The 21,861-nt window shown below is 32.6% G+C and overlaps 2 protein-coding genes and 1 pseudogene across 2 annotated transcripts; 1 reads left to right on the top strand and 2 right to left on the bottom strand.

The window, feature by feature from the left end:
* Positions 1-2,693: 2,693 nt before the first annotated feature.
* On the top strand, positions 2,694-12,041 carry LOC100802696 (protein CHUP1, chloroplastic). Its single transcript, XM_006573213.4, has 9 exons — positions 2,694-3,268; positions 3,391-3,440; positions 3,571-4,299; positions 4,791-6,161; positions 6,260-6,391; positions 6,677-6,858; positions 7,137-7,248; positions 11,047-11,190; positions 11,709-12,041. The coding sequence occupies exons 1-9, from the start codon at positions 3,184-3,186 to the stop codon at positions 11,808-11,810; spliced, it is 2,907 nt and encodes a 968-aa protein (XP_006573276.1). The 5' UTR covers positions 2,694-3,183; the 3' UTR covers positions 11,811-12,041.
* Positions 11,827-15,626, bottom strand: LOC100802166 (uncharacterized protein At1g26090, chloroplastic-like; annotated as a pseudogene).
* Positions 15,627-16,201: 575 nt separating this feature from the next.
* On the bottom strand, positions 16,202-19,659 carry LOC100781265 (coiled-coil domain-containing protein 130). Its single transcript, XM_003516811.5, has 7 exons — positions 19,273-19,659; positions 18,642-18,704; positions 18,474-18,553; positions 17,746-17,854; positions 17,292-17,451; positions 16,857-17,020; positions 16,202-16,708 (listed from the first exon to the last, which is right to left on the bottom strand). The coding sequence occupies exons 1-7, from the start codon at positions 19,273-19,275 to the stop codon at positions 16,367-16,369; spliced, it is 921 nt and encodes a 306-aa protein (XP_003516859.1). The 5' UTR covers positions 19,276-19,659; the 3' UTR covers positions 16,202-16,366.
* Between the last annotated feature and the right edge of the window lie 2,202 nt (positions 19,660-21,861).

Raw genomic sequence — 21,861 nt, 5'->3', positions numbered from 1 at the left:
GAAAACACGTGAAAATATTAAACGTGTCCGAAATGACTATAATGCTTGATAGAATGATGTTTCGAGTATCTTGTTACTCAAGCTCAGCACCACGCAAACCTATGACAAAGAATTAAAGCTCTTACAACCTGCTTCAGAGCTTAGGGGAGCTATGGTCTACTCGAACTTGATAAGTCGTTACTTTGTCTCAGTAATTCATTACTCGAACTTGACGGGGTATCGTATTCAACATTTGATTGAGTTGATAACTTAAGAATAGACTAAGAGGTTTTAAATAAGAAAGGAGGAAAAATTATATTTATCAATTAAAAGATAACAAATAATCTCTAAATTTAGGAGATATACATTATTATTATTATTCAAGGAAAGATAAGATAAAGATCATATATTTACCTTTATCACTAAGGTTAATTGAGATTTGTATACCCAATTTTCCCCCTATAAAAGAAAGATCATCAAAGCTCAAATATTGGACTCTCATTATAACTCATATACTTATCTACCTATTTATCTCTATGTTTTTTACTTGAGCATCAAAATGTTTTTAAAAAAAATTAAATTTGTTTTCCTCTCTTTGGTCCATCAATGTTTGTCGACCAAACATAAACACGATTACACGACATGTAGATAAATTTACGTTCTTAAAGTGAAATTTCAATTTTTATACCCGATGTATCGTGTACGTAAGAATCTTTATACTGAAGGAAGACGAAATGTTAACACCAATGCAATCTTGTGGCCTATGTTCACGAACCACACGACCACGGGTTTTGGATGATATTTTGGCCACAACTGGGTGTGGAGCCCAAGAAATTAATGTACTGGAGTATGACCTTTTTCTTCCCTTCTCTATATGCTTCTTCTAATTTGTACTCTATACACTAAAAATTGTTCCTTATCAAAAGAATAGAAGAAGAAAAAAATCTCTCGAGATGCTTTTATATATGTCCACTCTCAGTCCATATTGTTCTATTTATATATGTTACTATATAATAAGAAATCATTCTTGAAAAAAATGTAGAAGAAAATCTCAAGAAATGTCTTTTAATTCTTTATATAGAGAGTGGTCCACACTAATGCAACTGTGATGTGATAAATTTCAAATGTCCACCTGGCTTTTGGTTTAAGGTTCTACTTGTTATGTTATCCCCTGTCTGAAATTTCATTTACTTATTATTATTATTATTATTATTATTATTATTATTATTATTATTATTATTATTATTATTATTATTATTTGTTTAGAGAATTTTCCTGCCACTATTTTTTACTTTTCTTTTGATGATTTAACAAGAGCGAGCCTAATTTGGTTACTCCAATGACCATGCAGAGCAGCAACGAATCCCGTTGCAGAAAAATTCCTTCAAAACACGAATTCTAATTATGTGCGACGCAATGTAACCTTAGTAGCTAGCATAGAGCAACCTCTAAGACAAGTTGTTCATGAGAAATGCCAAAAAGGATAACAAGTAACAAGTGATGTGGGTCAGGATTTAAAATATATAGTGCAATAATCTTTTCGCCTTTTGCTTTGTTTCCCTTTTGCTTGCACATATATAGCTTCCATATGCTTCAGTCCACCAAGTAAACTTCAACTTAGGCTTTACTTAATCAAATGTAGCATCTGTATTAACTTTCCCATCTTAATTTTTGCGAAAACCCAAATGTGCTTTTGGTTGAGCCGGACCCATTTGTCCTGAAACCTTATACCCCCTATTAATCAGACCAATTGAAACCCTCCCTTCATCAAGTGATTTTCTTTGTGGGTCCTTTGCCGAGTATAAGAAACATAAAAGGTATTTACTTGGAATTTTCTTTTGCAAAACATCTTCTAATTTCTTTTTCTCCTTTATTTTAAAAAAAGAACAAAGAAAATCATTGGAAGCCTAAGAATGAATATTTTTTTTGAAGCCTAAGAATGAACTTAGAAAAAGGTTATGTATCTAATCTATACATAATTAGGGAAATGACTTATTTTAGCAATTTTTAATGAAAGCCACTTTAATATAAGAAAGTGAGCTCATATTGTAACTTGGTCTTCAACTTCTGTATGGTACAGCTTTATGGGCGTGATAACCACTTGGCAAAAAAAATATACCGAATACCTAATAAAACTCCTAAAAGAAAAAGATCAAAGGAATATAAGAAACAATAAAAATGACACTAATATGAAGTCAAGTATCAACATCATGTAGTATAGTATTGAATATGACATCTCATAATTTTATTCTTATATATATATATATATATATAAAATACAGTAACAACTTTTTTTATACATCACTAAATTACAACTTATATCTACTTATATCTATCATGGGTCATACCTAACATAAGTTAAGTTGTTCTACAATAAAAAAAAATATTATATATATTATGGTGTTACATACAATTATCTTTATCTCACTTATTTTTATCTTTTTTATTATACACACATCTAAAAAATACATTTCAAAATCAAAGAGATAGTAACTTTATGCTGTCCCATTTTATTCCTTCATAAAAACATTTTCCCACCTAACATGGATTACATAAATGTGGCTCAAACATGTAGGAAGATTTTCGGTTGGTCGATATAAACAAGCAATTAAACAGTACCAACGTGTAACCGCCTTAAATAAGAGAGAAGAAGAGACAATCTAATTTTTCAAGGACCAGGATTAGCAACCAAGTAAAGAAGGAACAAAGACAGTGGGGGGAACATGTCTTTGTTCTAGTTTTACTACTGTCAACTGGTCCTTGTCACTCTTGTTCCTCTCCTACCTCTTGCCGGTTTTAACTGTTAATATTCTCTCTTGAGCAAAAATTTGGCGACAAATTAATATATATTATAGTCTCACAAAATGTGAATTTATCAATCTCTTTGGAAAAATGGTTGGCCTCTAGTTATTGGTGGCTGCTGTTGTTTCTCATAGAAAAGTTCCATAAAGCTGATAAGATGATGATAAAGTCAATTGTGTGGAAAATATCACTGAATTTTCATATAAGTGAAGTTTCCTAACATGGGGTTTGCTTAGCTGTTGTTTCTGTCTTTTCTCTTTCTCTAACTTTTGCCCCAGTTGGAGGCTCTTATGGTTTGAGGCATCTGTTATGGAGGTTTTGGGAAATGGGTGGAGGGTGGTTCTGGAAATTGGTGGCTTTGAAGAAATGCAAAATTAGGACATTTCTATCACCTAAAGCTTCATGATAGTCAGGTTAGGACTCATAGTTGCTGCTTCACTTGCAGCTTTTACTGTTAAGCAGCTGAATGTCAAAAGCTCAAAACCAGGTACATGTACTTGTTTACTAGTCTTTTTTGTTTACATTTTTTAAAAAATGAAATATGATTGCACATGATTCATGTGGATGGCTAATTCAATCAAGTATTAAACTTCTTCATTTTTGTCTCAGAACTTAAAGATGAGTGCACAGAAGAGGAGCATGTTCTCCAAGAGAATGAAGTGAGTTCACCAAACTGAATATTATCAAATTTTACACTTGCTCGTGGTTATGAGTATTTCTATGGTGAATTTTTATGTTTGTCATCTTGATATCAATTATGTAAAGGAAAAGTTGTTTGATGTGTTGCAGAGGGTGGAGGAAGAGGAGAAAGAGGAGGTTAAGTTAATTAGCAGCATAATTAATAGAGCGAATGACTTTGAAGATGATATTCTACCAGAATTTGAAGATCTTCTGTCTGGGGAGATTGAGTTTCCATTACCACCTGATAAGGATGAGAAAGACAAAGTTTATGAAATTGAGATGGCAAACAATGCAAGTGAACTAGAAAGATTGCGACAACTAGTGAAGGAATTGGAGGAGAGGGAAGTGAAACTTGAAGGAGAATTGCTTGAGTACTATGGTTTGAAGGAGCAGGAGTCAGACATTGTGGAGTTACAAAGGCAACTGAAAATTAAGACTGTGGAAATAGATATGCTTAATATTACAATCAATTCCTTGCAGGCAGAAAGGAAGAAGCTTCAAGAAGAGCTCACACAAGGAGCTTCAGCCAAGAAAGAACTTGAGGTGGCTAGAAACAAGATCAAGGAGCTACAAAGGCAGATACAGCTTGAGGCTAACCAAACGAAAGGCCAGTTGTTGTTGCTTAAACAACAAGTTTCTACTCTACTGGTGAAAGAAGAAGAGGCTGCCAGAAAAGATGCTGAAGTTGAAAAGAAATTGAAAGCTGTGAATGACTTAGAGGTTGCAGTAGTGGAGCTTAAGAGAAAAAACAAAGAACTTCAACATGAGAAACGAGAGTTAACAGTTAAACTCAATGTTGCTGAATCTAGAGCAGCTGAGCTCTCCAATATGACAGAGGTCAGAATCCTTGAGTAGGATTCTTTTCTTGATCATTGAGTTGAAAAAATTCGTGAAACCAAATTTGAGTAACTTTTTATAAGTGAAACAGCATACTTTTGAAGTTTTAAACCACCTAGAAGCATATATTTTTAGATCAATGATTTGGCATCGCATTTTTTCATCCTTGTTTATCCATCAACTGAATATTTAAGTACTCAATGACTAAAAATGATAGTTGAAAGGACTGAACAACTTCAGTGAATGTCAAATATAAACTGCCAAACTAAAAATTAATCTATAAAGTACTAATTCAAGTACTCATGTAATGTTTATTGTTTAATTTGCATATAACTTTCTTTTGTGAAGCTACATAAATTAGATGGAATTCTGACAAAATGTTATGAAGTATTTATACTTCTCTCATGGTAGTGATGTATGGATGTTTTACAAGGGTATTTGTACATGCAATGAGTGTGATTCATTTAAAGAAGCTTTGTCTTTCACTGCAGAGTGAAATGGTTGCCAAGGCAAAAGAGGAGGTTAGTAACCTGAGGCATGCAAACGAAGACCTGCTAAAGCAAGTTGAAGGGCTACAGATGAATAGGTTCAGTGAAGTTGAAGAGCTTGTATACCTTCGTTGGGTTAATGCATGCTTGAGGTATGAGCTAAGGAATAACCAAACACCCCAAGGAAAAGTATCGGCCCGTGATCTCAGCAAGAGTCTTAGCCCGAAATCTCAAGAGAAGGCTAAGCAGCTGATGTTAGAATATGCTGGATCAGAACGTGGACAAGGGGACACAGATCTTGAAAGCAACTTCTCTCATCCTTCTTCACCAGGAAGTGAAGATTTTGACAATGCTTCCATTGATAGCTCTACTAGCAAATATAGTAGTCTTAGCAAGAAAACTAGCCTAATCCAAAAGTTTAAGAAATGGGGTAAAAGCAAAGATGATTCTAGTGCTCTTTCATCACCAGCTAGATCCTTTTCAGGAGGTTCTCCAAGGAGGATGAGTGTGAGTGTTAAACAAAGGGGTCCTCTAGAATCCTTAATGCTAAGGAATGCTAGTGATAGTGTATCCATCACCAGCTTTGGGCTAAGGGATCAGGAACCTACTGATTCACCTGAAACTCCAAATGACATGAGAAGAGTTCCATCCAGTGATTCCTTAAATTCTGTTGCTTCTTCATTTCAATTGATGTCTAAATCAGTTGATGGATCTCTGGATGAGAAGTATCCTGCGTATAAAGATCGCCACAAATTGGCCTTGGCAAGGGAAAAACAACTTAAAGAAAAGGCTGAGAAAGCAAGAGTGCTGAGGTTTGGTGACAATTCAGGTTTGAACATGACCAAGGCTGAAAGAGGGAGTCCTATATCTTTGCCACCAAAGCTTACTCAAATAAAGGAGAAACCAGTTGTTTCTGGCACTCCAAATGATCAATCTGATGATGGAAAGAATGTTGATAATCAAACCATTAGCAAGATGAAGCTTGCTCACATTGAGAAAAGGCCTACTAGGGTGCCTAGACCTCCTCCTAGACCATCTGGTGGAGCTGCTGTTACCGCAACTGCAAATCCTTCCAACGGAGTACCATCTGCTCCACCACCTCCTCCTCCTCCTCCAGGCGCTCCACCACCACCACCACCGCCACCAGGTGGACCACCTCCCCCACCTCCTCCCCCAGGAAGCCTATCAAGAGGTGGAATGGACGGTGACAAAGTTCACCGAGCTCCACAGCTAGTTGAATTTTATCAAACATTGATGAAAAGGGAGGCAAAGAAGGATACTTCATCACTATTAGTTACTTCTGCAAGTAATGCATCTGATGCTAGGAGCAACATGATTGGTGAAATTGAGAATAGATCATCATTCCTCTTAGCTGTATGTTGAAGCTTCCATCTATTTTGTTATTTTTCTCATTTTTACACTGAAGTCTTAACACATTTTTGAAAAATATTTCTCTTCTGTGTAACAATCAGGTGAAAGCTGATGTAGAAACACAAGGTGATTTTGTCATGTCCTTGGCAGCTGAAGTTCGAGCAGCCTCCTTCTCAGATATTAATGACTTGGTGGCCTTTGTGAACTGGCTAGATGAGGAACTTTCCTTCTTGGTATGCCTTTAGGTGTCATTACATATTCATTAGTAAAGACTTTTGTGAGCAAGCACAGAAGTCAACACCTTTGTGCTCGCTAAAAAATTTAAACCATTCCTTTTTGGGAAAATATCCATTTTCCTTTCCTTAAAAATGCTTTCTAATTTTTTATGATTTTATGGTTCACTTTTAATCTCATTTTTCCACATCTAAACAGAAAATATAAATCTCATTTTCCATATCAATAACTTCACATCCAGTACCACTGCATACTTATTCATCTCATTTTATTCCTTATGCAAGGTTGACGAACGAGCCGTCCTCAAGCACTTTGACTGGCCTGAAGGAAAAGCAGATGCACTAAGGGAGGCAGCTTTTGAATATCAGGATTTGATGAAATTGGAGAACCGAGTCTCCACTTTCGTTGATGATCCCAATCTCCCATGTGAAGCTGCACTGAAGAAAATGTATTCATTGCTTGAAAAGTATGCATCCTTTTCTTCTATAGATTTATTTGTCTTGGATACCATTGATGGATATCTAGTTGAGAGCTTAATAACACAATCCTTACAGATAAATCTGTTTAAATCATTTTCTCATATACACTTTAAGGCTGTAGATTCATAATTTAAGGACACAAAAATGTTGAACATGGCATATACTCGGTTTTGTATGTCATGTTTCTTACAGTTCTCTATAGCTACACACCATAACTTATTTTTATCAACTCATGTCTTCATTTGTGTTATGTTTTTCTTTCCAGAGTGGAGCAAAGCGTATATGCTCTCCTGCGGACAAGAGATATGGCCATTTCACGGTACAAGGAATTTGGAATCCCAGTGAACTGGCTAATGGATTCAGGGGTTGTAGGCAAGGTATGCTTCTAAACTAATAGAACTGGTTTGTGTTGTAGTTTACATGAGGGTTGGTTCATCCAAGTGTTGGTTTCTTTCAATAACTGTTGAACATACAATTTTTATTTTTTTTTTGAACGAGTTGGGCATACAATTTTAAACATCAGGGTAATGTTACTGTGCCTCTACCCTCACAAATAACAAAAGGAAATAAAATCATGCGGAATTATTTTTTTCATTTTTAACATATTGACTTTAAATTGATTTCAAAAGATAAAGGGTTCACATTCACTTAATGAAAACATAGTAGAAATTGTTAAAATAAAAACAACAAAGTTATTCCGACTCAAAACAAGGTCGTCCATACCGAATGAATAAATAAAATAAAAAACTAAAAACAGAAAACATAACTCAACGATATTGTTTACGAAAAATATAGCATGCGAAGTAATTCCTATGCCCCAATGTCACACTTATCAGAGCATGTCTCTATCACAAATTAAGTCTCTCCGGCTCTAACATGGAATTCATCATATGATGGCTCACCTGAACACATGGCAATCAGCCCAAACACAAACACACACCGGGAGTGAGTTATCACATTCGTATATAATAAAATATTAGAGCATGTGAAACATATAATACTTAAAGCTGAATTTATATAAATAACATTACTGCACAAAATCGCACACATTATTCACACCCATTCCAATTTACACACTCCATAAAATAACATCAACCACAATTGTTAACTCAATGAAATTCAAACACAAGCGTTATGCAACAATTATACTAAGACTCAAGCCTATATGCAATATGGTACCATTTTTCAGTGAAAAACCTCGTCGGGCGCCTAGGAGTACATGACAGGACATGCCTCACAATGGGTAAGTCAGGTCACTCTCACTAAGTGAAATCATAGGGAGACCAGTCAGGGTCACGCTGTTTTGCGAGAATGCTCCAACCATGGGATCGGCACAGGCTTACAGGAGCACTCAAACCGGATGACCCCCAAGGCCTACACTCTGAAGAGTCCGTCAGGGCCTCTCCCTCCTGATTCAGGTCCAACCCAAAAAAAACATTTGAACACACAGACTCTACCTATGAATTATGCAATGCACACAACTACTCAATTGTTTTCAAAATCTCGATTGTATATATTTTAACTCAGTGCGCCTCAAGTGATTAACTCGCCGGGTTCCCACAGTGGATCCCATCACAACTCATCGCGCATTAACTCGTCGTCCTTAAAGGGTCTTACAGTTGTGTGATTACATAATTCATGGCTCACAACTCAAAACATACAACATCTCAAGAGTCATGTAATTCACAATCCATTACGTATCAATTGATTATCACTTACACATCATCTCAATCACATTTTCATAATAAAATAATTTATTGCATCTCATGCACCCTACACATATGACTCAATAGTAACATTTACTTGACATCACAAAATATAAATTAAATCGAAATGTATTAATTCAACAACATAAAAAAAAACTTCTATAACAATTAATCTATAAAGTCACAACAATAATCACTATGAAATAATAATATCTATAACCTTATTTTTATTTATTTATTTATTTATTATTATTACACATCACAGTAAAAGTGTTTACTTGGAATACACTAAGACAAAAATAAATAGAGTACTAAATCATTTTATTTTATACTTTCAAATGTTTCCTAATGCTCAAATATATTAATTCAACAAAATAAAAATAATTATTATTAAACAATAATTTTACACAATATTTAATTTATTATTATACAGATGTAACATATACAACTAAAAAGAAATAAACTAATAATTTCACAACACTATTTAATTTATTTCTAAAAAGCAATAAACAATAGTTTCACAACAATATTTAGTTTATAATATTAAACATATCAATTTGCACAAAAAAAATAGCTTTCTTACGTATGTATTTGATAGTTACAATATAGTATTTTTTTTCTAACAAAAACTTACTTTATTATTAATTATATTTGCTAAACACATATTAAAACATGTAACTAACAAGAAAAAAAAAATACGTACCTGCCACTTCCAAACTAAAAACAAAAGACGTGGTTATAAAATCTGTCATATATATGTACCAAAACCAACGTGCTACAATGAGTGGATTGCAAAAAAAAAATAAAAAAAAATAAAAATAAAAATAAAAATAAAAAAAATATATATATATATTAACCAAGCCACAAAATCAACGTGCTACAGTAAATGAATTTGCAAGTAAACAAATATATATATTTCAACAAGTCCAGTACGGTACAAGCGCCAATTAACAACAATCATACGCGTTAATGTTTAGTAATATATGTATCCACAAAAAAAATCTGATTTCATTATATGATTAGATATAATTCAAAATCAGTCATATAGGCATCCGACAAACGTGGATAAGCAATTCATATAATTCATATAATGTGCCTACATATATGATCATTATTATGTAATTTAAATTGAAATCAAAACATTGAAACAAGAAAATAATTCATACTAAATCAAGACTTGCAATATATGTAAATAAATCAAATTTGTAAAAAGTGAAATTCAGTCACATGACAAGCATAAATTTGGAAAAATTAGTTAAGAAACAACCCAAAATACCCAAAAATTGATCCTCTAGGGATCCCTATACATGTTCATTCTAATCCCCAAGCGTGAATAACTCATCCCTTACCTCGACATAGTCCCTCAATCGTTCTCCGTTAGCAATTGTGGCGTTTCTGGTGCTCTCTAGAGCTCCTCCTCCGATTGCTCTGTTAGGGTTCTTGTGCGAAGAAGAAAGAGGGACAGAAGTGTTTTGTAAAAGCTGCTCTAGGTTAACATTTGATTTATATAGTGAAAATTTATGACCTAATTATATTATTTTTTTACTTATTTATTTATTTATTTATTAACTTATTATTGTATTATTTATTTATTAACAGTTACAGCTGTTACAATTACCAGTAAGCTATACCCATTTGAGGTAAAGGGAAAGGAAAAAAATGTGACTAATAGTTGGTACTTAGAGGCTTCATAAAATTATATCATGGTTAATAGTGTGTGTTAAGAGTCCTACATTGATTAAAATAAACTACTTGATGTGGTATTAAGCCATGAAGAGAGCTCAATTCAAAAGTTGATACTTAGAGGGTTCATAAAATTATATCATGGTTGATAGAGTGTGTTAGTAGCTCAATTCAAAAGTTGGTACTTAGAGAGGATTCATAAAATTATATCATGGTTGATGGAGTGTGTGTTAGGAGTCTCACAATGTTTAAAATAAACTAGAGGATTCATAAAATTATATCATGGTTGATAGAGTGTGTTAGTAGCTCAATTCAAAAGTTGGTACTTAGAGGGTTCATAAAATTATATCATGGTTGATAGACTGTGTTAGTAGCTCAATTCAAAAGTTGGTACTTAGAGGATTCATAAAATTATATCATGGTTGATGGAGTGTGTGTTAGGAGTCTCACAATGTTTAAAATAAACTACTAGATGTGGTATTAAACCCTGAGGAGAGCTCAATTCAAAAGACTAGTCCATTAGGTGGGAGAACCTCAAGGGTTAAATACCCTAATAGTATGTTTGTTTTGCGAATCAGTGCAACTGCATTGAAAAAAGCTACCCTCATATTACTATGTGTTTTTCTGTTGAACGTGGGTTTAAACGCTTAACCAAACACACAGAGTCGAATGAAGAGATTTACAATTTGCAATCACTAGTGTGTGCCTTGAAGTAGCTGTTTTTATAACGTCGCATGGGATGATGTAGCTAACACGTTCACTTTGTTATAACCCTTCCATTTATAGATCAAGCTTTCTTCTGTACAACTGGCAAAGAAGTATATGAAACGTGTTGCATCTGAACTTGATGAACTATCTGGTCCTGATAAAGAACCAGCTAGAGAGTTTTTGGTTCTGCAAGGTGTGCGTTTCGCTTTCCGTGTCCATCAGGTAATTCTATGCTACTTTTTCATTTGCTTGTGCTGAAGACATGTATCATTCTTCTGCATCCCATTGAGGTCATAAGCACTGATTTTGATTAGGTAAACTTAGCTAGATGAAGTAGAAAAAAAAAACCTTACTGCTAAGCTTCTAACTCATTTTTTTATGGTTGAAAATTACATCTTTGAAGGCCATAATAAGATGTTATTAAAATGTCACTTTGTATTGCTTTGTTCTTCAAAGTTTTTGGTTTATACAAATTAGTTTCCAATGAATTTATTAACAAGTTTAAAATTTCAGGAATTAAATTATGAACAGAACATTTGGAATAATACCAAAGCAACCCATTTAACATTTTTCATATACTATTAAATTGCATACTTTCAAAAAAAAAAAAGCTATTTAACATGGATGTTTGTCAAAGGTGTAATGTGAAAATTTGTTGAACACCCGGAACAATACACACTAATGATGGTGAGGACCATTCAAAATAAAAACAACTAATGATGGTGTGGAACTCTTTTCAGTTTGCAGGAGGCTTTGATGCAGAGAGCATGAAGGCTTTTGAAGAACTAAGGAGCCGCATCCAAACCTCTCAAGCTGGTGAAGATAGCAAATCAGAAACTTAGGCTATCCCATCAGAAGTTTTTCTCTTCTTTTTTTCCCTTTGTAGCTGTGTCTCTCATATATATGTTGCCTTTTCAGCTGTATATTTCATTTTGCTTCAATTTGAATAGCCTATACATATTGCATGCTACACGATGATACGAGAATCATATTGTAATTGTAACTTTGTACTCCAACATGATCCCTACCTCTGCCTTGTTTTTCCCTATAATAAGAAATTCAACTGAACAGTATTCAATACTCTCATCAAATGCGTCTAGCAGCAACTCAACAAACTCTACAAGAGATTATTATGATCGAACAGTGGGAGGCGTATAATTACAAGATGTAAAATTCAAAGCAGAGGGGAAAAAATGAAAAAAAAAAAAGAGACTTATTTCCTACACCAGCATAAAACAGAATAGCAATAATGTGCTATTCTTGTTCCATTGCATAGTCACTGATGAAAGCAAGTCACACAAAAAATGAGGTGTAAGAAGAATTGCCTCTGTTGTAATGGGGTACTTCTCCAATCAATCTCTTTTTTACATTAAAAAGTAAATAAAATATTTCCTCTGCTGAAGCATTGATAATTATCAGCAGGCATAAAGGAAGAAAATAAAAAAGAATAATAGGGTCACAACAACGTAATAACAAGACTACTGTTCCAAAATTTGGCTCCACCAACCTTTCCTTGAATTTCTGGAGGCAAAGGAATGACACGTCTTTGGTCTCCTGCTTCTACCAACAGCTCAGATCCTCCCCTATACTGCATTTGGTTTTTTTAAGAGAGACAGACAGAAAAAGCAATCAGCGTCTCAATTAAGTTATGCACATATAAAATGCAGAAACTTGCACCATGTAGTAAGAGAAGAATTTGTTATAGAAAGAGAAACACAATATAACACCGTATGACAAGTGTCAAACATAAATATCCGATATAACCATAGAATTCAAGCCATCGAATTCAACCAAAACATGAAAAGAAAAGAAAAGTTATTTGATATTTAATGAAATGTGCACAGTTCAAGAAGTAATTCCATCATCTATTGTGCAAGTTTCATAATTTATATACCAGGAAGTTGACCAAAACTTTTATGAATAACAAGATAGTGAAGATACTCTTCTCATTGTCTACAAGGTCCAAGTTTTAAAAAACAAAAACTGAGTGCATAATGATGACTCGAGACATTATTACTTTATTCGATTTAAAGCCTATTTGGTTTACAACGATAATCAATTTCCCACACACTGACACATTACAATGTATAATCTGTAGCTAAAATTAATTTAAACACACATGTCAATCACATTCAACAATTCAAAACCAAATTTACTAAAATCTAAAACAAACTGACACTCAATTTTATCTCTTAAATTCTTTAAAAAGGAGTGCCATCAATATCATGGTTAAAAAAAATCATAAAACCAAAGGATATTACATACTTGGTATAGCTTGATCTCTGATTAGTCAAAACCTGGCATGAAAAGAGTAGCCGATTTTCTTTTTATATCAAATCTAACTGCTGATGGCATATCACCACCTTGACTTGAGACTGAATTAAGAAGATGCCTAGCATCTTCATTGCTGGTATCCTGTAGAAGTATGCTCCAATCTATAGGATTATTCATTGACAACCTTGAAACAAAAGCAGAAGGCAAAGGAGAAAATTCTTTCTTTGCTCTTTCAAATGATTCCAAATTTTCTTGCTGGGAGGTGATTCCAAAAGCACCAGAAACCTGAGCACCAGCCTGAATTGTACACCCCCAATATCGTAATGCGGAATTGATCGATGTTGGATTGTTTGGATCCATCACAAGGAAGCAACCAAATTTCTGTGGGTTGGAGAAGGCAGAAGATCCTCTCTGGGAAACACACAATCAACAAAGAAAATTACAGTTTTGTGTTAAAGGTATGATTATGTTAAAATGTTGTTTACTCTTACCTCCAGCATTTGATCCAAGGCATCCCATATTTCTGAACTCATTTTCCCATTGAAATAAGATCTGCTGCCACTTCTTAACACGGCCTCATCCACAAGTCTCAGTAGAGAAGGAGCAGTCAATCTGCCAAGTTCAGTTCTCTCAGCCAAGGTGTGGAGATATTTCAAGTACAATCTAAAAAATCACAATATCAAATCAAATATAATGATAAGGGTGTGCTGTGTGCATGTGAGTGTAAGAGAGTGGCAATTCCAATAACCTTGCTTTACTGCTTCCACCTATGATTCGCAGGGTTTCCTCACTACTAATACCATCATATATTATTACGTCAAATTTATCCTGTTGACTCTTTGGTGCTGCAATCCCCAAAAATCCTACAGCCTTTCAAGTGCAAGTACCAAAAAGATAGAGTCCATTCCAGGCAGAATGCCAAGTTCTTCTCCAACAATCTATTATATGACAAAGAAAAGAGGACAGATCCCTATTGTAAAAACTATATTAAGGGAATATATGTCCATCATAAATATAGATAAAATAGTCAAAATACGATATTAAAAACATATTACGTACCCATCCCTCCAAGTGTGCCCTGAGTCATATTAAGTTGGGCATCTACTTGCTTCAGAAGTTTTAAAGGCTCAAGAAGCATCTGCACTTGTAGATCAATACACAAATTCTTTAGACACCAAGTGAAAGTACACAATGTGATTTATTGATAGGAAGGAAAAGGAAAAAGCAATACACACTTTGGTTGTTTCCAACCTAACAGCAGAAAGGTTCTTGCCACATGTGACGTGGGAAATTCCAATCTTACAATTGAGGAGATAGTGGGCAGTGGTGTCTTGGTTATGTATTACCAAACATGTATTCAACCCAGCCATTGCATAATGCTGAAATTAAAAAAAAATAAAGAATTAAAATAAATTTTTTAATAGATAAATGAAAAAAAAAATGATAAAAAAAAGTCATTTGGCATTTTTTTTCTCGTCCTTATTATTAAGTAATAACTTAATTGATGATGTAATAATGAATTGACAGCCTAGTGACTTGTCAGCTTATTAAGAAATCTGAAGAGATAGTCATGTGTAATTTTTTGTCAGCCTAATTTTTTGGCATCAACTATTCTTAATAGATGAGAAATTAAAAAAAAATTATCAAAAAAAAATAACATGGGATTGCCTCTTCAAACTCCTTGATAATCTCGCAAATCACTCTACGGACAATTTTGTTTTTACAACATTTTTAATATTGTTACTTAACAATAAAAACTAAAAAAAAAACTTTATTTGAGGGATATTATGAGCAATTTGCAAAAAACACAAAGTGTGCAAATAAGAATGACGAAAAATCCCCACCTTAAATAAAACTCGCAACAGATAGTAAACGATTATCTCTAAGGAACATATGTGAATGGGGGTGGGTATAGGTATCATGGAATTCATTTAATATTAAAATACTTAAAAATATTTATTTATATATTTCTATTTGTATTTGTGTTGTGAAATATAATTTAATTTGGACTTATATATTTTAGTGTAATTTTTATTTGAGTTTATTTTTTAGAGAATCATTTTTAGATAATTTTGTTTGGAGATCACAAAATAAATTTTTAATTTATTCATTTTTTATTTTTTAAGAACTTGTTATCCATAGATATTTTTAATTGTGTAGAATATTTGAACAGTTTTTGTTGGAAATATTAAAATTGCTTTTTAAAAGAAATAGTAGAATAAATAAAAGTGTTTTTAAAAAAAGTTATTTTTTAAAGAAATATTCATGGATACCAACAGATATTTAAAAATATGCAAGTATCGTTTAACGAATATCCACGCAAGCAATAAGACATATATTTGTCTCACGGGCACATGATTGCTATATGTATCCACCACATCCATGTCATTCCTAGGTGTGAGTGGATGAGAGGAGTGTTCGATGTTATACAAGATATTAAATTAAGGGATTTCTTTAGGGTTACATAATAAAGAAAAAATAACCTATGAAAAACATTACTTTAAATAAAATTGAATATTTTGATTGGTAAGTTTTATATAAAAGAGTTTAAAACAATTAATTTATGTAAAATTTATGAATATTTAAAAAACTTATAAATAAACTGATACAATAACCAGATTTACTTAATTTTCAAGATAAAAAAAAACATCATTAATTAAAAACTCACATAAATTTAAATTAAAAGAATAAAAAAAGCTAAGTATTTTTTAAATCCAATCACATTTAACTATTTAAGGCTTGAGCTAGTCCATCAACTTTATGATTCTTCAATTTGTTCAACAATGATAACTGTCCCGGCCATCAGCCTCAATTCCTAATGAAACATATATGGATTGAAACACTCAACCGTGACCACCCAAATTTGGACGTCATATTACAATTCTAGCTAAAAACAAATTACTAAGGTGAAGAGGAAACAAGATTTCTTAGTCTCTGCTGGTGTGAGGAGGGGAGGGAATGATGAAAAATATATCTGCTTCCATTAATAAATTCATAAATGGTTTACAACCGAAAACATAACATAAAATTATCACAACAGCAACTTTTATGTACAAAATTCCACTGCCAATTGTCAAGGTCGCCAGTGACCAGTGCTAACCAATGTCAGACATGTTTCATCTTTCTAACATCTTACAGTTCCCTTTTGCTTGCTTGAAGGCTGTGACCATGATGATGGCTTTACCCTACCAGCTAGAAGGCTGGATGCTGAAGTCGCACAAATTTTTCTTCGTTTTGACTCTAGCTCTCGTTTTCTCTTGTCAGACATAGAATAGCTAGAGACTCCAGAGAAGATAGATTCAGAACTGATCAATGCCCTCTTGTCCTTCCTATTTTTGTCAAACTTTGCTGAAAATTTCACCGATTTTGCCGTGGCAGAATCTTGTTCAGTAGCTGGAAGAAGTCTTATGCCAAGGCCTCTTTTCTTGGAAGCATTTTCTTCTTCAGTAACTCTTTTCTTTTGACTCTGAATAAATGGACAAATGTTTCTTTTCTTTAGAGGTGGATGACAATATGATGAAAAAAAAGAAACAATATACCCGAGGATGAAAATGGAAAAGCAAGAGAAAAATAAAAAATAAACAAGGACAGTCATCATTAGCCAAGTAGCATACTCTAAGTTGGGCACGGAGAGTCTTATTAAGATAATAGTCATCTGAATGCCTTGCATCAGACTGCCTCTGGAGACGTACGATCACTGGTTCAGCTTCCTTCTTTTTCTTCAAGTCTTCTTCCTGGTGTTCAAGGCGGTAGAATGGATCTGCAAGCTTACCCCTCTCTAAAATAAAAATTGAAGATGAAGATAGTTAGCCAAAAATAACCACAACATTTCAGTTTGCTAAACATGGTCAAAGGCAAAAGGAAAAGGAAGGTAATAACACTAGATTTAAAAGGAAATAAATTCAATTCATGGAAACAGCCATTGGCCTCTAGAGTCTGATAGCATGGTCTTCCTACTTATAAAACAAAGTTGGCGATTGCATGCAATAACATATTCACAGCTATTGGAAGAAAACACAAACAGTCAAAATATTTTCACTAATACACACCTTCATCAGCAGGCAATTCAAAAGTTTCGGCATCCTCAATATCAAAATCTTCAGTTTTTTTCTGGGCCCCGCTAATAATGACATACTCGCAATTCTTAGGATTAGTCTGAATGACAATCTCATGTTTACAGCAGGCAGATTTCATAGCGAAACTCCATATCTGAAGGACAAATGAACATTTGTTAGAAAATAGTGACCAAATATGAACCAAGCAAGTTAGGTTGAACATTATTAGAGGATGTACTAAGATAAATTAATGTATAAGCAAACAACTATAAGGCATTCTACTCCCACATAATAGTGGCAAACTGAACAAATATAAATTTGTATGCATTTGCTTAGGCTTCTAAGACTTAAATGAGGTTCCCCCATTAAATACCAAAATAATGCAATTAATCGATTCCACTGAAAAATAATTTAAATTCAGATGCATTTGCAATAAACACCAACATACCTTCGTTGAGTAATAATTCCCAACTTGTTTTTTCTCTGCATTGAACCGGACACCCTTTGCAATCATTGAATTGCATCCTCCACACCATATATTAAAGGGCATCTCAAACCTGATAGTAATTTAGTTAGATAATATGACACTAAATATTAAAAGAGAAATAATTTCAACATGGTATCCTAGGTAAAAACCAATTTAAATTCAGTTCGAAGAATGAGACATCTCATGAGTCAAGACAATTTTTCCTAGCTTCCATATACATCAGCTTAGGCATTCTTGGATTTGTCACACAAACTTATGATTACACGGGTCTTCGCCATCCCCTTTCTGATCTAAGAGGGATCTCAACTTTTACAACCTTAATTGTTGTATAAATAAGTTATTCTGATTATAAACAAGAAAATATAAATTTGCAAGAACAAGTTCAAACATGTAAAATTTTATATACATTCAGTTCAATCATAAGCGATCATTAAAATATACTCATAATTCATAACATCTATCAAAATACTTTCAATTTTGATATTTATACACCTGATAGTCTGTAGTTTGTCCATGTACTAGATACAAAATACACATCAGTTACAAAACAGGTTCATCATTCACATTCATTAATCATTCCATTTTCCAGACAACAGAACGTCACATAACATGATAACATTGGGATCCCTAATTCGAAAGAGACAAACAGCTAACATGATTTACTGGTTACTGTAGCTACCGCTGATTACCTTATAATCAGGATACCCTGATCTAATTTTCTTGCCCTCTCCCGCAAGGCATGTTGACCATGAAACTTGTTCAGCGAACCCTGAAAAAGAAGACAAAGTCTAAGTCTCTTGTTACTAAACAATTCTTGGGCTATAGTGGAGCTTAACGATGCCCTTACACAAACATACCTGACTCGGTTCCCATTCCGGAGGATAGTAAAAGTTGTCTGCTCTAGCAGCTGCAAGTGAAGACTGCAAAAATACAATAAAAGCAAGCTCAGTATATCAGAAAATTAACAAACAGACATGAAATATGCAAATACATCACAAGCACCAAGAATCCCTCTTAAGCCAAGAGATAGAATCAAAACAGAAAACAATTAAGCCACAACCAACCAAATGAACCAATTGCATTACATATTAGACAGAATCTCATAGTTTTTCGCAAGGAGAACATTTCAATGAGACTTTAATACATAGCATAACGCATACATATTAGACACAAACCTGGTCTATCAAACCTTTCTACATAGCTTACCATTATGAATATTCCTATTCTTTTGTCGTTTTACAAAATTTCACCACAAAAACGAAGGATTGAGTCCAACAAAACCAGAACAACAAACGATTTCAACGAGTACATAACATCGTCAAGCAATTCGAAATGACGAGAATACATACAAACCCTAAATCCTAATCTAAACCGTAAATACAGAATTGAATCCTCAAATTAAGAAGCATGGGATTGAGAAAACCCTAATTGTGTTCGTGCAATCATCAAATCATCAAACGTAGAAAGCGAAAATAACAAAATCCGTACCATTGTTGTTTATCTTATTCAAAGCTTGAGAAGCTTTTTCCACAGAATCTAAGAAAAGGTTCTATTGTTTAGAAAGGGATTTTCGCGCAATCGTCCGTGAGCAAGAGCTACCAAGGAGCGAGGAAGGGATCGCGGGGGAGGTGGTTAACGAAGATACGCGACTGCATCGGGCGGTGCTGCCACTGGCTGGGGCTTCGACACGGTGGAGGAGGCAGCGGGTGCTTACGACGCGGCGGCGAGGCGTTATATCCGCGACAACCAGATCTCCTTCGTCGAAGCCGATAACAAGATCTAGAATTCAGGCCCCAAAACACGATATCCAGATCTCGTCGTGGTGTTGATGTGGTCTAAAGGCCGCAGTTATCTAAGGCCGCAGTTATCTAAATGCTAGTTAACAGTGTTATCTTTAAATTTGATGGTAGAGTTATTTTGAATTATTTTTTAAAAAAATAAAGAATTAAAATGAATTTTTTAATAGATAAATGAAAAAAAAAATGTCATTTTGCATTTTTTTATTCGGTCCTTACTATCAAGTAATAACTTAGTTGATGATGTAATAATGAATTGCAGTCCAATGACTTGTCATACCGTGAAAAGATAGTGATGTGTAATTTTTTTTTTTACTAACTGTGTTTCTCATCGCTTATCAACTTGTTTGACATCAATTGTTCTTAATAGATGAGAAATTAAAAATAATAATTTACCCAAAAAAAATAACACGGGATTACCTGTTAGTATTAGAATACTTAAAAATATTTATTTATATATTTTAATTTGTATTTATGTTGTGAAATATAATTTAATTTGGACTTAGTGTAATTTTTATTTGAGTTTATTTTTTAGAGATAATTTTTAGATAATTTTGTTTAGAGATCACAAAATAAATTTTTAATTTATTCATGTTTTTTTATTTTTTATGAACTTGTTATCCATAGATATTTTTAATTGTGTAGAATATTTGAATAGTTTTTTTTTGGAAATATTAAAATTACTTTTAAAAGAAAATAGTAGAATAAATAAAAGTGTGTTTAAATTTTTTTATTTAAAAAAATATATTTATGGATACCTATATATATTTAAAAATATGCAAGTATCGCTTAACGGATTTAATATTTGTCTCACAGGTAGGTGATTGCTATATGTATCCACGCCGTTGCCATTCCTAAGTGTGAGTGGAAGACATGAGTGTTCCATGTTATACGAAATATTAAATTAAGGGACTTTTTTAGGGTTACATAATAAAGAAAAATTAAGAAGCATGAGATGGAGAAAATCCTGATCGTGATCGTGCAATCATCAATTGTAGAAAGCGAAAATAACAAAAATCGTACCATTGTTGTTCATCTTCTTCAAAGCTTGAGAAACTTTTCCCCCATAATCTAAGATTCTTCACTCATTTAGAAACTTTCTATCGAAATGAAATTTGAAGCAAAAAGGTTCATTTTCGCGCAATCTTCCGGGTCTATTAATGTCCCAGGCCATTGTATACTTCATAACATCTAATGAACTTTGAAAAAATAATTAAGTATTTAATGTATTTTTTTAATATAAATTTATATAACTGTATAAATATATTTTTTCTATATCTTAAATGATATCATTTTTTAAAAACTTTTACTTTTCAAATGGTCTAATGGAAAGAATATTTTAATTAGAACATTTTAAGGTCATATCTTACTTTCCAAAAATATTAAATATTAATATTTCATTAACTAATTGATACAAAAATTTATGGAAATTAATACCAAAAATTGATACAAAAATTTATTTATCTATTTGAAATTAAAAAAAAATTAACGAAATTAATGGCCTTATCATATTATAAATTCAATATTTTGACTTTAAAAAATTCATAACTGACTTTTATAAATAACTAAGTTATTAAATATTTTTTAATTATTTTCCTTAAAACTTATTAAGTAGAAAAAAATAATTATATTAATTAATATTTCATAATATATAAAGTAAAAAATAAGAGTCCCATTAATGAATACCTTTCAAATATTAGATATAAACAATGTATTGCTTTTAGAATAAAAAAATATTTAGAAAATTAATTGTCTTATCATATTATAAATTGAATATTTTGACTTCAAAAATTTAGTATTTGACTTTTATAAATAACTAGTTTTCTCTACTTGTGCGATTATGCATGCACGGGTGAACAAAGATGATTTGAGTGTCTTTTTTAGATTTTATTTTTTTAACTTTAAAAAATGAGTATAAACGATGTCAAAGAATATGACAACTTTTACCTTATTGTTTTTGTGTACATAACTGATGTTAAACGTATTTACTTTTTTAATAGAATTAGACAACAATATTTATTAAGAAAATATTTTAAATATGCAAAACTATAATAGAATTAATAAAAAAATGTAGTATTTAATTTGTGCATAAACATGCATAATATTATTTGAATTTTATTATATTTATCTTGAATTTTTATCATTTTTATTTAATTGAAATAAACAATTAAGTAACAACAAGATTCATACATAATAAAATTAAAGTGTAATATTTAACTCGTGTTATTTACCAATATGATTTAGCTAAGTATAAAAATAGACATAAATAATTACCACAAAG

The sequence above is a fragment of the Glycine max genome, chromosome 1, assembly GCF_000004515.6.
Source record: "Glycine max cultivar Williams 82 chromosome 1, Glycine_max_v4.0, whole genome shotgun sequence".
NCBI lineage: Eukaryota > Viridiplantae > Streptophyta > Magnoliopsida > Fabales > Fabaceae > Glycine > Glycine max.
This window is presented reverse-complemented; position numbering and strand designations above follow the sequence as displayed.